Raw genomic sequence first — 17,213 nt, 5'->3', positions numbered from 1 at the left:
GTGCAGGCCACTCCATTATAGACCAGCTGACTGCTTCTTCCCTAAATAGTTCTTGCATAGTTTGGAGCTGTGCTTTGGGTCATTGTCCTGTTGAGGGAGGAAATTGGCTCCAATTAAGCACCGTCCACAAGGTATGGCGTTGCAAAATGGAGTGATAGCCTTCCTTCTTCAAGATCCCTTTTACCCTGTACAAATCTCCCACTTTACCACCACCATAGCACCCCAGACCATCACATTGCCTCCACCATGATTGACAGATGGTGTCAAGCACTCCTCCAGCATCTTTTCATTTTTTGTGCATCTCACGAATGTTCTTCTTTGTGATCCGAACACCTCAAACTTAGATTAGTCTGTCCATAACACTTTTATCCAATCTTCCTCTGTCCAGTGTCTGTGTTCTTTTGCCCATCTTAATCTTATCTTTTTATTGGCCAGTCTGAGATATGGCTTTTTCTTTGCAACTCTGCCTAGAAGGCCAGCATCCCGGAGTCGCCTCTTCACTGTTGACTGGTGTTTTGCAGGTGTTTTGCAGGTACTATTTAATGAAGCTGCCAGTTGAGGACTTGTGAGGCATCTGTTTCTTGTGAGACACTCTAATGTACTTGTCCTCTTGCTCAGTTGTGCACCGGGGCCTCCCACTCCTCTTTCTATTCTGGTTAGAGCCAGTTTGCGCTGTTCTGTGAAGGGAGTAGTACACAGCCTTGTACGAGATCTTCAGTTACTTGGCAATTTCTCGCATGGAATAGCCTTCATTTCTCAGAATAAGAATAGACTGATGAGTTCCAGAAGAAAGTTTTTGTTTCTGGCCATTTTGAGTCTGTAATCGAACCCACAAATGCTGATTCTCCAGATACTCAACTAGTCTAAAGAAAGACAGTTGAATTGCTTCTTTAGTCAGAACAACAGTTTTCAGCTGTGCTAACATGATTGCAAAAGGGTTTTCTAATGATCAGTTAGCCTTTTTAAAATGATCAACTTGGATTAGCTAACACAATGTGCCATTGAAACACAGGAGTGATGGTTGCTGATAATGGGCCTCTGTACGCCTATGTAGATGTTTCATAAGAAATCTGCCGTTTCCAGCTACAATAGTCATTTACAACATTAACAATGTCTACACTGTATTTCTGATCAATTTGATGTTATTTTAATTGACAAAAAATTTGCTTTTCTTTCAAAAACAAGGACAGTTCTAAGTGACCCCAAACTTTTGAAAGGTAGTGTAGGTGACCTATGAATACAGTCATGGTATGATTCATTGTATAGGCTGTTTGTTGTCTGAGAAATGCACAGCTGGGTGAATTGAAAACATGTTGAGTCATGCATCTGTTGCTAAACTATGTACAGTAGCTAAATGTGCAATAAGTAAACACTCATTTTGCAAAAGACATTTCATCATTTGGTTTAGGTACTAGGCCGGGTCATCATTCTAAATACTATTTTTTTTCTTAACTGAAATGTTAGGATAAATAAAGGTTAAATTAATTGAATTTAATGACTAGGTTGTGTGTTGTACTATAGCCAATCAGGAGTGTTAGCTGGGCTTTGGGACGTCACTGCTGGATGAATAGAGGTTTAGTAAACAAAATAAATAGTCTGCGCGCTGTTCCATTATGACACTCACTGTACTGACTCTCTCTGACAGGGAAGTCACAGACGCTGGCTCCTCCTGAGGCGTCATCATCACTGACCCTTAGAGACAGAACTTTCCTCTGAAGAGTGCATGACTTCCTCACCAGGAATACCTGGACAGGAGAGAGACAGACAGGTTCATTAAGGGTTGACCTTTCAAAGAGTCACATCAGTGACATCCCTAATCCACATGTTCACACCTGTCCATCAGCTTTAATCACCTTTTCTGTTCGTATTCTAAAATGATAATGTACAAGCCCGACAATAACAAAGGTCATACTGTGACCTTATGACTCTTGAACCGTGACCCTCTCACCCCTGGAGGCTGCTGCAGCAGTATACGTGTGGCCTCCGTGTCACTGAGCGTGAGCAGTAGCCACACGGGGTGCGTGTGCCTCAGTCTGTCCAGCACGCTCATCCGCCTACGCAGGGAGTCGTACCCAGAATCCCTTTCACCACTGGCGCCAGCGCAGGGCGAGGACTGGAGATAAACTCCGCTCACCTCCCTCTCCAACCTGATAGAGAAAGAAAGGGAGAGAGAGAGAGAGAGAGAGAGAGAGAGATGTGTGTGTGTGTGAGAGAGAATGTGAGAGTGTGAGAGAGAGAGAGAGAGAGAGAGAGAGAGAGAGAGAGAGAGAGAGAGAGAGAGAGAGAGAGAGAGAGAGAGAGAGAGAGAGAGAGAGAGAGAAAGAGAGAGAGAGAGAGAGAGAGAGAAAATAAGGCACTGTCTCCATCTTCTGGTGAAAGAGTACATGATGCAGGGTCCCACATAGAACCATCTAGGATGTGAATAGCGACGCAATTTTTTTTTGTCTACTATCCCTTTCTTTTGCCTCACTCAAGTCTCCCCATCACTAAATGTCTGTGTTGTTACTCTATTCAACTACATTGTTGAAACAAATCACAATACCTTATACTCAAACATTGACAAAAATGTGTACTAAGAGTCCTAATAAGATAAAGAAGCAAGAAGAAGAGGATAAAAGGAGGAGAGGAGGATTGGACTTACCCCTGTAGAACCATAGGGTCCCTGTCCTCTGTTGGGGAGGTCTGGACCATCTCTTGCTTCAGCTCCCCTATCTCCAACGCAAACGTGTCTATCAGCTACACACAGAGGAGGAGAGAAAGAGAGGGAGTGAACGAGTGTACATGGGAGAAGGAGAGAGGGACTAGGTCAGAGACAGAGGGAGAGAAGGAGGAGAGAGTGAGAAAGTGAGAGCAAACGAAACAGATTTTGTGAGTAAGATGGAGAGAGAGATAGAGAGTGATCAAGGTAGAGGTAAAGAATGAAAACAGACATTGAGAAAGGTTGAAAGTAGAACAAAAAGAGAGAGGTAGAGAGAGAGCAAATGGAGAAGTGTCCCTCACAAACAGATAGGGAGGCACAACATGAGAAAGCCAGGAGCAAGGAAATGGTTAGTCACTTTTCCTGTGTATACCTCACTTCCCTCCTTGGGACAGGAAACACAGAGACAACCCCCCCCACACACACACACACATACATACTACTGACAGTAAACACACACACACACACACACACACACACACACACACACACACACACACACACACACACACACACACACACACACACACACACACACACACACACACACACACACACACACACACACACACAAACAATCTCTCTATCTCTCACAGATACAATAAACACGTTAGTTAACAAGGCTAAACGTCTCCTAATCTAATCCTTATCTAGGGAAGCGTAAACATCTGGATGATAGCTAGCTATGCTAACACAAGGTGCGTCCCAAAATGACACCCTATTCCCTATGTAGTGTACTACTTTTGACCAAAGTCCAATGGACTCTTTTTCCCCACTACATAGGGAATAGGGTGCCATTTGGGATGTAGTCAAGGAGAGGGACAAAGAGGAAGGAGGAAGTGACCTCAGGCCAACAGTGTTTGATGGATAAACCTCCATCTTATCTGACAGGCTATTTCCATAGTGAAGATAAATCTGCCCCCCCCCCCCCCATTGGACTACGATGACAACAAAACGAAATATGTTGTTGCCTGTCAAACTATATTTCTAGGGTTTGACACCATGGGTGCATATCAATAGTCTTAAGAGGCTTTCTCCCCTTGTCTCAATTCCTCCTTTCAGGACAAGTAGGCTTTTAAGGTGTTTCTCTCACTAGTTTGTGTTTCTACATAAGTGAATATGAAGGTAAGGAGACAAGGAAAGAAGGGAAGCCTGTAGGTTCTTACAAAACTGTGTTACATAATCTGACCACTAGGTGGAAATATTTCCCACACCACAGACCCCCTAATCGTTTGTTCTGAGTAGAAGTCGCCAATAGTCACAGATCTAGGATCAGCTTACTGTTTCCCAAACCTATCATGAACGATTTGTGTTGAAAAACACAAAATTGACCTTAGATCAGCTAATCTATTCCACTCCCCATAGCTGCACAGTCCAGACCACTGTAACCACTAACCACAGACCACTGGTTCCCGCTGTTACTACACTACACCAGGGACTATGTGGAGCCAGCTCTGTCTCTGTCTCTGGTGGTCTGACTTCTTTTACAACGTTAGTCAGCAAAGACAGAGCTGAGTATAGTTCTAAACTGAAGAGAGAGACAAAGAGAGAGGAAGAGAGAGACAAAGAGAGAGGGAGAGAGAGACAGAGAAAGACAAAGAACGACAGTGTCTGAAAGAGAGAGAGACAAACAGAGAGGGAGAGAAAAAGAAAGAGGGAAAGAAAGAGAGAGACAGAGAAAGAACAAGAGAGTCTGAAAGAAAATTAGACAGGGAGAGAGGGTGAGAGAGACCCCTCTGCCAGAAAATGAGGTCAAATTAACACATGTATTATGAAAGGTCTTCAATGATCTACTCTGGGCATAGTGCCCTGCTATGGAAGTAAATGGCAGCATCAACACAGGCCCTGTTTCAGCCCAATGACTTTTATAGAGGACCCACTTATATATTTTATTTAGCGAAAGCAAAGTCCCTTAGCCAAGCGATTGCTTCCGGTCCTGCTGTGTTGACAGTGAGTAGACCTCCACTGGGTTTGTAAATTTGACAGACTTCAAAAATGGGGTGCATGGTTTGCTCCACCTCACAGGCACATGGGGGGGGCTTGCTTAATGCCTCTGTAGCCATGAGGTGCTTTGGAAGGCTCATATCAAGTGCTTTCATGACTCACATCAATACCATGATCCCAGAAACCCTAGACCCGCTCCAATTTGCATACCGCCCTAACAGATCCACAGATGATGCAATCTCTATTGCACTCCACACTGTTCTTTCCCACTTGGACAAAAGGAACATCTATGTGAAAAAGCTATTCATTGACTACACCTCAGCGTTCAACACCATAGTGCCCTCAAAGCTCATCAATAAGCTAAGGACCCTGGGACTAAACACCTCCCTCTGCAACTGGATCCTGCACTTCCTGACGGGCCGCCCCCAGGTGCTAAGGGTAGGGAGCAACACATCTGCCATGCTAATCCTCAACACAGGGGCCCCTCAGGGGTGCGTACTCAGTCCCCTCCTGTACTCCCTGTTTACCCATGACTGCACAGGCAGGCACGACACCAACACCATCATTACATTTGCCGATGACACAACAGTGATCCTGATCACCAACAACAACGAGACAGCCTATAGGGAGGAGGTCAGAGACCTGGCCGTGTGGTGCCAGGACAACAACCTCTCCCTCAACGTGATCAAGACAAAGGAGATGATTGTGGACTGCAGGAAAAGGAGGACAGAGCACGCCCCCATTCTCATCGACGGGGCTGTAGTGGAGCAGGTTGAGAGATTCAAGTTCCTTGGTGTCCACATCACCAACAAACTAACATGATCCAAGCACACCAAGACAGTGGTGAAGAGGGCATGACAAAACCGATTCCCCTTCAGGAGACTGAAAAGATTTGGCATGGGTCCTCAGATCCTCAAAAGGTTCTACAGCTGCACCATCGAGGGCATACTGACTGGTTGCATCACTGCCTGGTATGGCAACTGCTCGGCCTCCGACCGCAAGGCACTACAGGGGGTAGTGCATACGGACCAGTACATCACTGGGGCCAAGCTTCCTGCCATCCAGGACCTCTATACCAGGCGGTGTCAGAGGAAGGCCCTATAAATTGTCAAAGACTCCAGCCACCCTAGTCACAGACTGTTCTCTCTGCTACCGCACGGTAAGCGGTATCGGAGCGCCAAGTCTAGAAGCTTTTAAGCAGCTTCTACCCCCAAGACATAAGACTCCTGAACATCTAGTCAAATGGCTACCCAGACTATTTGCATTGCCCCCGCCCCCTCTTTTACACCGCTGCTACTCTCTGTCATTATCTCTGCATAGTCGACTCTGTACCGGTACCCCCTTTATATACTGTAGTCTTGCTATTGATATATTACTGCTGCTCTTTAGTTACTTGTTCCTTTTAATTCTTATTCTTATTTTTTAAACTGCATTGTTGGTTTGGGGCTTATAAGTAAGCATTTCAATGTAAGTATTGTTGTATTCGGCACATGTGACTAATAACATTTGATTTGATTTGGCGAGGCATGGGCCTGTGGACAGTCCTGAACCTATTGAGGGTGGACCACTCCTTCCTGGGGAGGTTGAAACTACTGGTGCCCAGGAAAATGCTTTCCCATTTTTGTCAATCACATCGCGTTGGATACAACGCTTTTTCCTTCTCTCACTCTCTTTCTCTTTCCACCTCTCTCTCTCTCTCTCCATACAGTCTTTCTCTCTCTCAGGAGGGCTGTGTCCAACAACAATGTCGTCATTAATTCTAGCTCTTTAATGAGTGCAGAATCGGAGGTAAGCGATTCTCTGCATGGGCTGAAGTTAAAGCCATGATGATGGAGTCAAGGGGAAACTATGCTGTTTTGACCTACAGAGAGCGCTTTCACTGGGGCTAGGAAGAGTGGAGAGAGGGAGAAAGAGAGAGACGGGATGGAGAGACAGATGGAGAAAGAGAGAGAGAGAGAGAGAGAGAGAGAGAGAGAGAGAGAGAGAGCGGGGGTGACGGGGAAACAGAGAGAGAGAGAGAGAGCGGATGGAGAGACAGAGGGAGAAAAGAGAGAGATAGAGAGAATGAGAGAGAGAGAGAGAGCGGGGGTGACGGGGAAACAGAGAGAGAGAGAGAGAGAGAGAGAGAGAGAGAGAGAGAGAGAGAGAGAGGGAGAGAGAGAGAGAGAGAGAGAGAGAGAGAATGAGAGAGAGAGAGAGAGAGAGAGGGGGTGACGGGGTAACAGAGAGAGAGAGAGAGAGAGAGGGGATGGAGAGATAGAGGGAGAAAAGAGAGAGAGAGAGAGAGAGAGAATGAGAGAGAGAGAGAGCGGGGGTGACGGGGAAACAGAGAGAGAGAGCGAGAGAGCGGATGGAGAGACAGAGGGAAACAGAGAGAGAGAGAGAGAATGAGAGAGAGAGAGAGAGAGAGCGGATGGAGAGACAGAGGGAAACAGAGAGAGAGAGAGAGAATGAGAGAGAGAGAGAGAGAGAGAGAGAGCGGATGGAAAGACAGAGGGAAACAGAGAGAGAGAGAGAGAATGAGCGAGAGAGAGAGAGCGGATGGAGAGACAGAGGGAAACAGAGAGAGAGAGAGAGAATGAGAGAGAGAGAGAGAGCGGATGGAGAGACAGAGGGAAACAGAGAGAGAGAGACAAAATGAGAGAGAGAGAGAGAGCGGATGGAGAGACAGAGGGAAACAGAGAGAGAGAGAGAGAGAGAGAGAATGAGAGAGAGAGCGGATGGAGAGACAGAGGGAAACAGAGAGAGAGAGAGAGAATGGAGAGTCAGAGGGAAACAGAGAGAGAGAGAAGGGATGAGAGAGAGAGGGAAACAGAGAGAGAGAGAGAGAGAGAGCGGGGGTGACGGGGAAACAGAGAGAGAGAGAGAGAGAGGGGATGGAGAGACAGAGGGAGAAAAGAGAGAGAATGAGAGAGAGAGAGCGGGGGTGACGGGGAAACAGAGAGAGAGAGAGAGAGCGGATGGAGAGACAGAGGGAGAAAAGAGAGAGATAGAGAGAATTCAGAGAGAGAGAGAGAGCGGGGGTGACGGGGAAACAGAGAGAGAGAGAGAGAGAGAGAGACAGAGAGAGAGAATGAGAGAGAGAGAGAGAGCGGGGGTGACGGGGAAACAGAGAGAGAGAGAGAGAGGGGATGGAGAGACAGAGGGAGAAAAGAGAGAGAGAGAGAGAGAATGAGAGAGAGAGAGAGAGCGGGGGTGACGGGGAAACAGAGAGAGAGAGCGAGAGAGCGGATGGAGAGACAGAGAGAAACAGAGAGAGAGAGAGAGAATGAGAGAGAGAGAGAGAGAGAGAGAGAGCGGATGGAGAGACAGAGGGAAACAGAGAGAGAGAGAGAGAATGAGAGAGAGAGAGAGCGGATGGAGAGACAGAGGGAAACAGAGAGAGAGAGAGAGAATGAGAGAGAGAGAGAGCGGATGGTGAGACAGAGGGAAACAGAGAGAGAGAGAGAGAATGAGAGAGAGAGATAGAGCGGATGGAGAGACAGAGGGAAACAGAGAGAGAGAGAGAAAATGAGAGAGAGAGAGAGCGGATGGAGAGACAGAGGGAAACAGAGAGAGAGAGAGAGAGACCCACAGAGACCCACAACACACCCCACAGAGCCCCAGGACAACAGCACAATTAGACCCAACCAAATCATGAGAAAACAAAAAGATAATTACTTGACACATTGGAAAGAATTAACAAAAAAACAGAGCAAACTAAAATGCTATTTGGCCCTAAACAGAGAGTACACAGTGGCAGAATACCTGACCACTGTGACTGACCCAAACTTAAGGAAAGCTTTGACTATGTACAGACTCAGTGAGCATAGCCTTGCTATTGAGAAAGGCCGCCGTAGGCAGACATGGCTCTCAAGAGAAGACAGGCTATGTGCACACTGCCCACAAAATGAGGTGGAAACTGAGCTGCACTTCCTAACCTCCTGCCCAATGTATGACCATATTAGAGAGACATATTTCCCTCAGATTACACAGATCCACAAAGAATTCGAAAACAAATCCAATTTTGATAAACTCCCATATCTACTGGGTGAAATTCCACAGTGTGCCATCACAGCAGCAAGATTTGTGACCTGTTGCCACAAGAAAAGGGCAACCAGTGAAGAACAAACACCACTGTAAATACAACCCATATTTATGTTTATTTATTTTAACTTGTGTGCTTTAACCATTTGTACATTGTTACAACACTGCATATATATAATATGACATTTGTAATGTCTTTATTGTTTTGAAACTTCTGTATGTGTAATGTTTACTGTTCATTTTTATTGTTTATTTGACTTTTGTATATTACCTACCTCACTTGCTTTGGCAATGTTAACACATGTATCCCATGCCAATAAAGCCCCTTGAATTGAATTGAAAATTGAATTGAATTGAATTGAATTGAGAGAGAGAGAGAATGAGAGAGAGAGAGAGCGGATAGAGAGACAGAGGGAAACAGAGAGAGAGAGAGAGAATGGAGAGACAGAGGGAAACAGAGAGAGAGAGAGGGGATGGAGAGAGAGAGGGAAACAGAGAGAGAGAGGGGATGGAGAGAGAGAGGGAAACAGAGAGAGAGAGAGGGGATGGAGAGACAGAGGGAAACAGAGAGAGAGAGAGGGGATGGAGAGACAGAGGGAAACAGAGAGAGAGAGAGGGGATGGAGAGACAGAGGGAAACAGAGAGAGAGAGAGGGGATGGAGAGAGAGAGGTAAACAGAGAGAGAGAGAGGGGATGGAGAGACAGAGGGAAACAGAGAGAGAGAGAGGGGATGGAGAGAGAGAGGTAAACAGAGAGAGAGAGAGGGGATGGAGAGACAGAGGGAAACAGAGAGAGAGAGAGGGGATGGAGAGACAGAGGGAAACAGAGAGAGAGAGAGGGGATGGAGAGACAGAGGGAAACAGAGAGAGAGAGAGGGGATGGAGAGACAGAGGGAAACAGAGAGAGAGAGAGGGGATGGAGAGAGAGGGAAACAGAGAGAGAGAGAGGGGATGGAGAGACAGAGGGAAACAGAGAGAGAGAGAGGGGATGGAGAGACAGAGGGAAACAGAGAGAGAGAGAGGGGATGGAGAGAGAGAGGTAAACAGAGAGAGAGAGAGGGGATGGAGAGACAGAGGGAAACAGAGAGAGAGAGAGGGGATGGAGAGAGAGAGGGAAACAGAGAGAGAGAGAGGGGATGGAGAGACAGAGGGAAACAGAGAGAGAGAGAGGGGATGGAGAGACAGAGGGAAACAGAGAGAGAGAGAGGGGATGGAGAGACAGAGGGAAACAGAGAGAGAGAGAGGGGATGGAGAGAGAGGGAAACAGAGAGAGAGAGAGGGGATGGAGAGACAGAGGGAAACAGAGAGAGAGAGAGGGGATGGAGAGACAGAGGGAAACAGAGAGAGAGAGGGGGGATGGAGAGACAGAGGGAAACAGAGAGAGAGAGAGGGGATGGAGAGACAGAGGGAAACAGAGAGAGAGAGGGATGGAGAGACAGAGGGAAACAGAGAGAGAGAGGGGATGGAGAGACAGAGGGAAACAGAGAGAGAGAGGGGATGGAGAGACAGAGGGAAACAGAGAGAGAGAGGGGATGGAGAGACAGAGGGAAACAGAGAGAGAGAGGGATGGAGAGACAGAGGGAAACAGAGAGAGAGAGGGATGGAGAGACAGAGGGAAACAGAGAGAGAGAGGGGATGGAGAGACAGAGGGAGAAAAGAGATAAGAAGAGACAGTACAATCTCACGTCTCTCTGTCAGTTTATCCATTTACTCCGTAAGCCTCCGTAACTCTTTACATTGCACACATCCATAACCTTGTCTCAATTCTCTATTTACTGTAGACACCTTGTGTAAACGTTATCAACTTAAGCAACAGTATATGGCTATATATACAACAGTTACAGTAGAAGGCATCCCTCTATTACCGGATATATAGCGGATAGCACACTGCAGCCATGAAGATTAGATAACAGAACGATTATGACAGGACGATTGGATAACTCTCAGAGGCAGTTAGTGTGGTCTGACTAGAGGGAGAGATGACGGGACAGGATACTGATGGAAGAAACAGCAGCATGAAACTAAGACAGACCATGCTCATTATGTCTCTAGGAATAGACCGTGTTCCTAAAACAACGTCATGAAAGGGTTTAACCAGAGGCTGCATAAAGGGCTGACAACTACTCCATGGTGTGTGTGTGTGTGTGTGTGTGTGTGTGTGGGTGTGTGTGTGTGTGTGTGTTTGTCTTTTATGTGTGTGCATTTGTCATGATTCCAACGACTGCAGCAGGCATTCTTCAACCCTCACACTCTCCATCTGTCCTCAACTTGAGCGCTGTTACACTATGTGGCAACACAAGATAAACCTTGGGACAAAAGTAAGCTAAAGAATAAACTGAAGAGTAAACTTAACTTACCTTAAAGAAGCTTCCTCTCCTGTCCGTATGACAGTCTGGTCTGGGCAGCGTAGCAGACATGCTTAGGTCTGAGTCTGTGAGTCCGTCTGAGTCCTGCACTCTCAGAGAAAATGGTACGGTTAGGGTACAGTATTTTTCCCTGGGGTATATACCTTTAGAGGTACACATATGAGCTCACATGGCACTGTTCGGTACCTTTTAAGGTACATGTGTGGATAATCTAGTATAATGGTACCTTTTAGGGTACATGTGTGGATAATCTAGTATAATGGTTCATTTTAGGGTACATGTGTGGATAATCTAGTATAATGGTACCTTTTAGGGTACATGTGTGGATAATCTAGTATAATGGTACCTTTTAGGGTACATGTGTGGATAATCTAGTATAATGGTACCTTTTAGGGTACATGTGCGGATAATCTAGTATAATGGTACCTTTTAGGGTACATGTGCAGATAATCTAGTATAATGGTACCTTTTAGGGTACATGTGTGGATAATCTAGTATAATGGTACCTTTTAGGGTACATGTGTAGATAATCTAGTATAATGGTACCTTTTAGGGTACATGTGTGGATAATCTAGTATAATGGTACCTTTTAGGGTACATGTGCGGATAATCTAGTATAATGGTACCATTTAGGGTACATGTGTGGATAATATAGTATAATGGTACATTTTTATACAATCATCAGAGGTATGGCTTAGTGGGGGCGTGGCTTTCAGTTAGTTATTTTTGGCCACCCGTGATTTTGAAACGTTGTACCAGTTTAAGTGGTCTGTGGTTATGTTAGTTCAAGTGTGAGCATGTCCGCTGCCAGTTCTGAAGTCTTTATAAAGGCAACATGAACGCATGTGACAATAAAGAGCTGTAATTAATATTGTAGCAACCTTAACCAAACACTGAGTGACCTTGTCAATAGGTCCCTCTTGGCGTACTGGTTAAGGTGTTGGCTTGGCAGTTGCTGGACGCAGGTTTGAATCCCGGTCGGCACAGCCCACCAAATTCGCTAAATTGGTGTCAAAAGTGGGATGGCGGAGAGGCGTGTACACATGAGGGCCTTGGTATAGAGAAGTGGTACATTTTTGCCACTTAAAAGGAACAAACGGCTTTGTCACTGTGGTGGTACCCTAAAAAGGCAGATTTCTATATTTTGTCTCTTTTAAGATGCAAGACTACAATTACATACCTACAAATAATGGAACAGTGGACATACCTTACAGGGTACCACTACAGTGACAAGCGTTTGTACACTTTAAGTACAATTCAGTACTTTTTTTCTGAGAGTGTATATGGAGTCAAGCACGAACACATACAGTTGGTGGTGGGACTGATGGAAATTCAGTTTCTGGCCACATTGAGAGAGCAGACAGGGAATTGTTGTTGTTGTTCTTCTTATAGGCTCTACCAGGACAGTATGAAACTCTCTCTGTCTCTCTAATGTAATATCATCACCTACATCCTCTCGTCTTATCTCGTCCCATTCTCTCTCGTCTTTGTACTCTCTCTAACAAGAGCAAGCTTAACTTACCTTAAAGAAGCCCCAGCTCCTGTCCATATGACAGTCTGGTCTGGGCAGCGCAGAGTGCAGTGTAGATGGCAGCGTAGCAGCCATGCTTAGGTATAGACGTCTGTGTTTAGGTCTAGACGTCTGTGTTCACGTCGGCTGGAGTCCTATGGGGTCAAACAAACAGACAGGCAGATTAGCCGTGGTGAGACTTGAGAAAATTCCATCTATGGCCACAGCAAGTCAACAAATTGCAGAGGCTAGTAGGATAGTATCAAACCCCTTCCCTCTCTCTGTCCCTCTAGCTAGCTTTTTCCCCATGTCCTTTCATTTAATCTATTTTCCAGCAATTACAGCCATGGTTCCAACATTGTTATTCCTCTCCTTTTTCCCATAGTAAGTTAAGTTTGGCCTGTTTCAGTCTTCCAGTGAACCTCGATGTACCCTTGATGTTACAATAACTTTTAATTTCCTCTCCCATAGACCAAACAAGGGCGTTCATCAACAATTTTATCTGCGCAGGTTAGCGTTTTGTCATGAATATTCTTCTGGGGGCAGCTCTGCAGAATGGTCACTAGCTGGCACAGCCATGAAGTCATAAAGTCTGATTTTAAACCTAACCCTAACCTTAACCCTGCGCTTAACCACACTGGGTAAAGCCATTTGAATTCAATCACTTTTTGACAGCATTCCTTTTGATTTAAACTAAACATTGCATGTCATTTTGTTTTACCTCAATTATCAAAATATTTGTAAACTCAGATTTTTCGTATTCGCATATGGTGTAGCTTAGAACATATTTTACACCATCTGGGGCTTTTGTGTTGTGCCTGCCATCAGTTGGAACACAACATGCTCTTGAATACTGGCTGATAAATGTATTAAAATGGGATTCAAATAAAAATGTTATCTTTCCAACCCTGATGAAGACAGCTTGCCTGTCGAAACGTTGGACATTACATTTTTTGCATCTGAGCTCCTAGAGTGTGCGGCTCTCCTTTATTTTCATGTTTTCCACTCCGCTAGCCAGCACCTTGCCTAAATAGGTGTGCGTTTCTTTTTCCTCTAGATCTTTCAAATAGTACCACAAAGATGGTTGGAGGTACACACATCAGAGAATGTTGTCTAGAAAGGAAATATCTGTTATTATTATTATACTGTAAACCTTCCATAGGAAACCTATTCAAATCATAGAAATATAGACAATAGAATTGATATGACTATTTTAGTTGACATTTGACAGTGGGTGGACGGCGGTCATCTTTGTGGTAGTAATTAGTAACTCAATCATCAAGTTTGCAGACGACACAACTTTATTAACAACAATGACAAGACATGCTACAAGTAGAAGGTGAGGGCACTCGGAGTGTGGTGTCAGAAAAACAACCTCTCACTCAACGTCAACAAAACAAAGGAGATGATCGTGGACTTCAGGAAACAGCAGATGGAGCACCCCCCTATCCACATCGAAGGGACAGCAGTGGAGAAGGTAGAAAGTTTTAAGTTCCTCGGCGTACACATCATAGACAAACTGAAATGGTCCACCCACATAGACAGTGTGGTGGAGGTGCAACAGTGCCTCTTGAACCTCAGGAGGATGTCTTGTCACCCAAAACCCTGACAAACTTTTACAGATGTACAATCGGGAGCATCCTGTCGTGCTGTATCACAGCCTGGTACGGCAACTACACCTCCCTCAACCACAAGGCTCTCCAGAGGGTGGTGCAGTCTGCACAACGCATCACCGGGGGCAAACTACCTGCCCCCCATGACGGCTACAGCATCTGATGTCACAGGAAGGCCAAAAGGATCATCAAGGACATCAACCACCCGAGCCACTGCCTGTTCACACTGCTACCATCCAGAAGGCGAGGTCACTACAGGTGCATCAAACCTGGAATACTGAAAAACGGCTTCTATCGCAAGGCCATAAGACTGCTAAATAGCAATCACTAACTCAGAAAGGCTGCGGCCTACTGTGAGACCCAATCACTGGCCACTTTAATAAATGGATCATTAGTCACTTTAAACAATGCCACTTTAAATAATGCCACTTTAATAATGTTTACATATCTTACATTACTCATCTCACATGTATATACTGTATTTTGTATTTCTATTTCTACTTTACACATTCTTCCACTGCAAATCTACCCTTCCAGTGTTTTACTTATATTGTATTTACCTCACCACCGTTGGCCTTTTTTGCCTTTACTTCCCTTATCTCACCTCATTTGCTCACATTGTATATAGACTTATTTTTCTACTGTATTATTGACTGTATGTTTGTTTTACTCCATGTGTAACTCTGTGTTGTTGTACGTGTCGAACTGCTTTGCTTTATCTTGGCCAGGTCGCAGTTGTAAATGAGAACTTGTTCTCAACTTGCCTACCTGGTTAAATAAAGGTGAAATAAAAAAATATATATTTTTTTTTTAAATTATACCATCTATTGCATCTTGCCTATGCTGTTCGGCCATCGGTCATCCATATACTTATATGTACATATTCTCATTCACCCCTTTAGATTTGTGTGTATTAGGTTGTTGTTCTGGAATTGTTAGTTGACTTGTTAGAAATTACTGCACTGTCGGAACTAGAAGCACAAGCATTTCGCTACACTCGTATTAACATCTGCTAACCATGTGTATGTGACAAATAACATTTGATTTGATTTTGAATTAGAAGTTCAAATGTCAATTAAATGTACATTTCAATGGTGTACCAGCTAAATTGCAGTGGTCTGAAGGGATAGGTCCATTCTATGAAATATATTTCTATGATTGAAATGACATCAATGATCATGACACCCATGGTCTATGATTTAAATTATATAAATCTCAACCGAAACTTTCTGAGCACTTCCACAATGGGCAAATATGTATGGAAGGTTTCGTTCAAATGAAAAGGGGTGCTGTCAAAAAGTGATTGAATTCAAATGGATGTACCCCACTGCTAACCGTAATGCTTAACCCTAATCTAAAATTAAAACCAAAAAGCTAATTTTAGATTTTTTTTAAATATAGCCAATTTTGACATTGCAGCTGTCCCATCTAGTGGGAAAATCCCAGTTCTGCCTCCAGGATAAAATTCTTCCCAATAAATGTCAACCTGCGTTATCCCCAGACATGCTCACACCTAGGGCTGCAAGACACTATTCTTCTGTGTGCTTGTCTGTGTGTTTGTTTATGTGCGAGAATGAAAGTGTGTATGTGTATGCACAAAATGTGTATGCATAGTGGAGGGGTGTTATTGGAGGCTGTAGATGAAAGGGGACAGTTGTGCATCCCTCTCTCTCTCTCCTCTCTCCCCCTCTCTCTCTCCATTCCAGGCTGAAGCCATTAGCAGGACCCCTGCCCTCTCTCCTGTCTCTTCCCTCTCCTCCCTCTCCTCCCTCTCTGGCAGCAGTTCAGTGAGATGTTCTATTCACTTTCATCTCCAACAGGAAGGAAGTGATCCCCCAGAAAAGAGAATAAAAGAAACAGAGGAGAGCAATGGAACGGCCTAGTTTCCTGTCAGATAGCGCAGTACTGGCAGGAGTCTCTGTGCTAAGACATTCTCAGCTGGAGTTAGGCAGAATTAATAGGGAACTTATTCATCAGTTCAGCACGGTGTTGTGTGCAGGGTAACGGAGGCTTTTAAGTGTGTCATCATCGTTCAACATTCCACCGCGTTCCCCCATTCCAAACAGAAACCATGTCTTCTATTTGTTCTCAAATGAGCCTCCCACACTAGAATACAGAGATTATTGCTACCATTGTGAAAGACTCTAAAGAAACCTGACCATGGACCTGAAGTGAAAGGCGCTTTCAGTCCATCCCTATCCCCAGCTGGTCCGTCTGTCTGTGGCTGGAAGCCTGTCGTTGTACAGGCCCGCTGTTTCCTGACTGGCTCCCATAGACATTGGGGTTATCTCCAGTTCTGCATGGCTGTTTTATTTAGGCTGGGGAACACAGTGATAACGGAGGAACACATGCTCCTTCACCCTGCCAGGTCATTGTCAAGGGACTTTCTCGGGAAATGGCTCTGTAAATCCAACCATGGTGCGTTGTAAAACCCAACTGGGAAAACGTTGTAACCGTAAGGTCCACCTGTTGTCTTGTCAGCAGAAAGGGGATTGGGAACGAAGTCTTCTGACCTCAACGGGACGACCTGGTTTAATAAATGTACAATAAAAATATAGCCTGTCTTTAAAAAGGGGGAAGTCTGGTTTGATACGAGAGCCGTCGACTAGCAGAGAAAATTAAAACAAAACATCAGCTAAGTCCCTGCTGCAGAGGACATTTCCTGGACAGCACTCCTTACTGTTCTGACTGTGTCTCTAACAAATGACTGCACCACATATCCCTTTTCCCTGTTCTGGGAACAGTCTGATTTGATGAAGATTCTAGTTCCTATAGCAACTCTCATATCCTCTGATGTGTGTTCCTACAGTCTAATAACTCAGTAGCGCTGCTGTGTGTAGGCTACTATGTACGCATACCTCTCATTAAAATGAATGGAATCGACCTATCTGGGGTTAACACTCTGTCACAAACCATAACATGAGACACACATTGCATGCTGGGTATTGGGATTAACAGGAAGACAGTCCCGGAGCCGTGCGGAGTACAGTGGCAGATCAGCTCAGGCAGAATGAACTGTGGAAATGTCATTCTGTTCACTCCACTGGTTCAGTTTGG

The 17,213-nt window shown here is 45.0% G+C and overlaps 1 protein-coding gene across 2 annotated transcripts in view; it reads right to left on the bottom strand.

Moving 5' to 3' along the window:
* LOC139568543 (ras and Rab interactor 2-like) overlaps positions 1–17,213 on the bottom strand; it is a 49,123-nt gene that overhangs the window by 22,917 nt on the left and 8,993 nt on the right. For both annotated transcript variants that reach the window (XM_071390447.1, XM_071390448.1), the window contains exons 2-6: positions 12,556–12,698; positions 11,025–11,117; positions 2,642–2,736; positions 1,949–2,147; positions 1,625–1,745 (exon numbers count right to left, since the gene is read on the bottom strand). In XM_071390447.1, the coding sequence (XP_071246548.1) occupies positions 1,625–1,745; positions 1,949–2,147; positions 2,642–2,736; positions 11,025–11,117; positions 12,556–12,639 (592 nt within the window). In that variant the 5' untranslated portion in view covers positions 12,640–12,698. The remainder of the gene's footprint in view (positions 1–1,624; positions 1,746–1,948; positions 2,148–2,641; positions 2,737–11,024; positions 11,118–12,555; positions 12,699–17,213) is intronic.

The sequence above is a fragment of the Salvelinus alpinus genome, chromosome 2 (assembly GCF_045679555.1).
Source record: "Salvelinus alpinus chromosome 2, SLU_Salpinus.1, whole genome shotgun sequence".
Lineage (NCBI taxonomy): Eukaryota > Metazoa > Chordata > Actinopteri > Salmoniformes > Salmonidae > Salvelinus > Salvelinus alpinus.
Note: the sequence above shows the minus strand (reverse complement) of the source record. Positions and strands in the feature narration are given on the sequence as shown.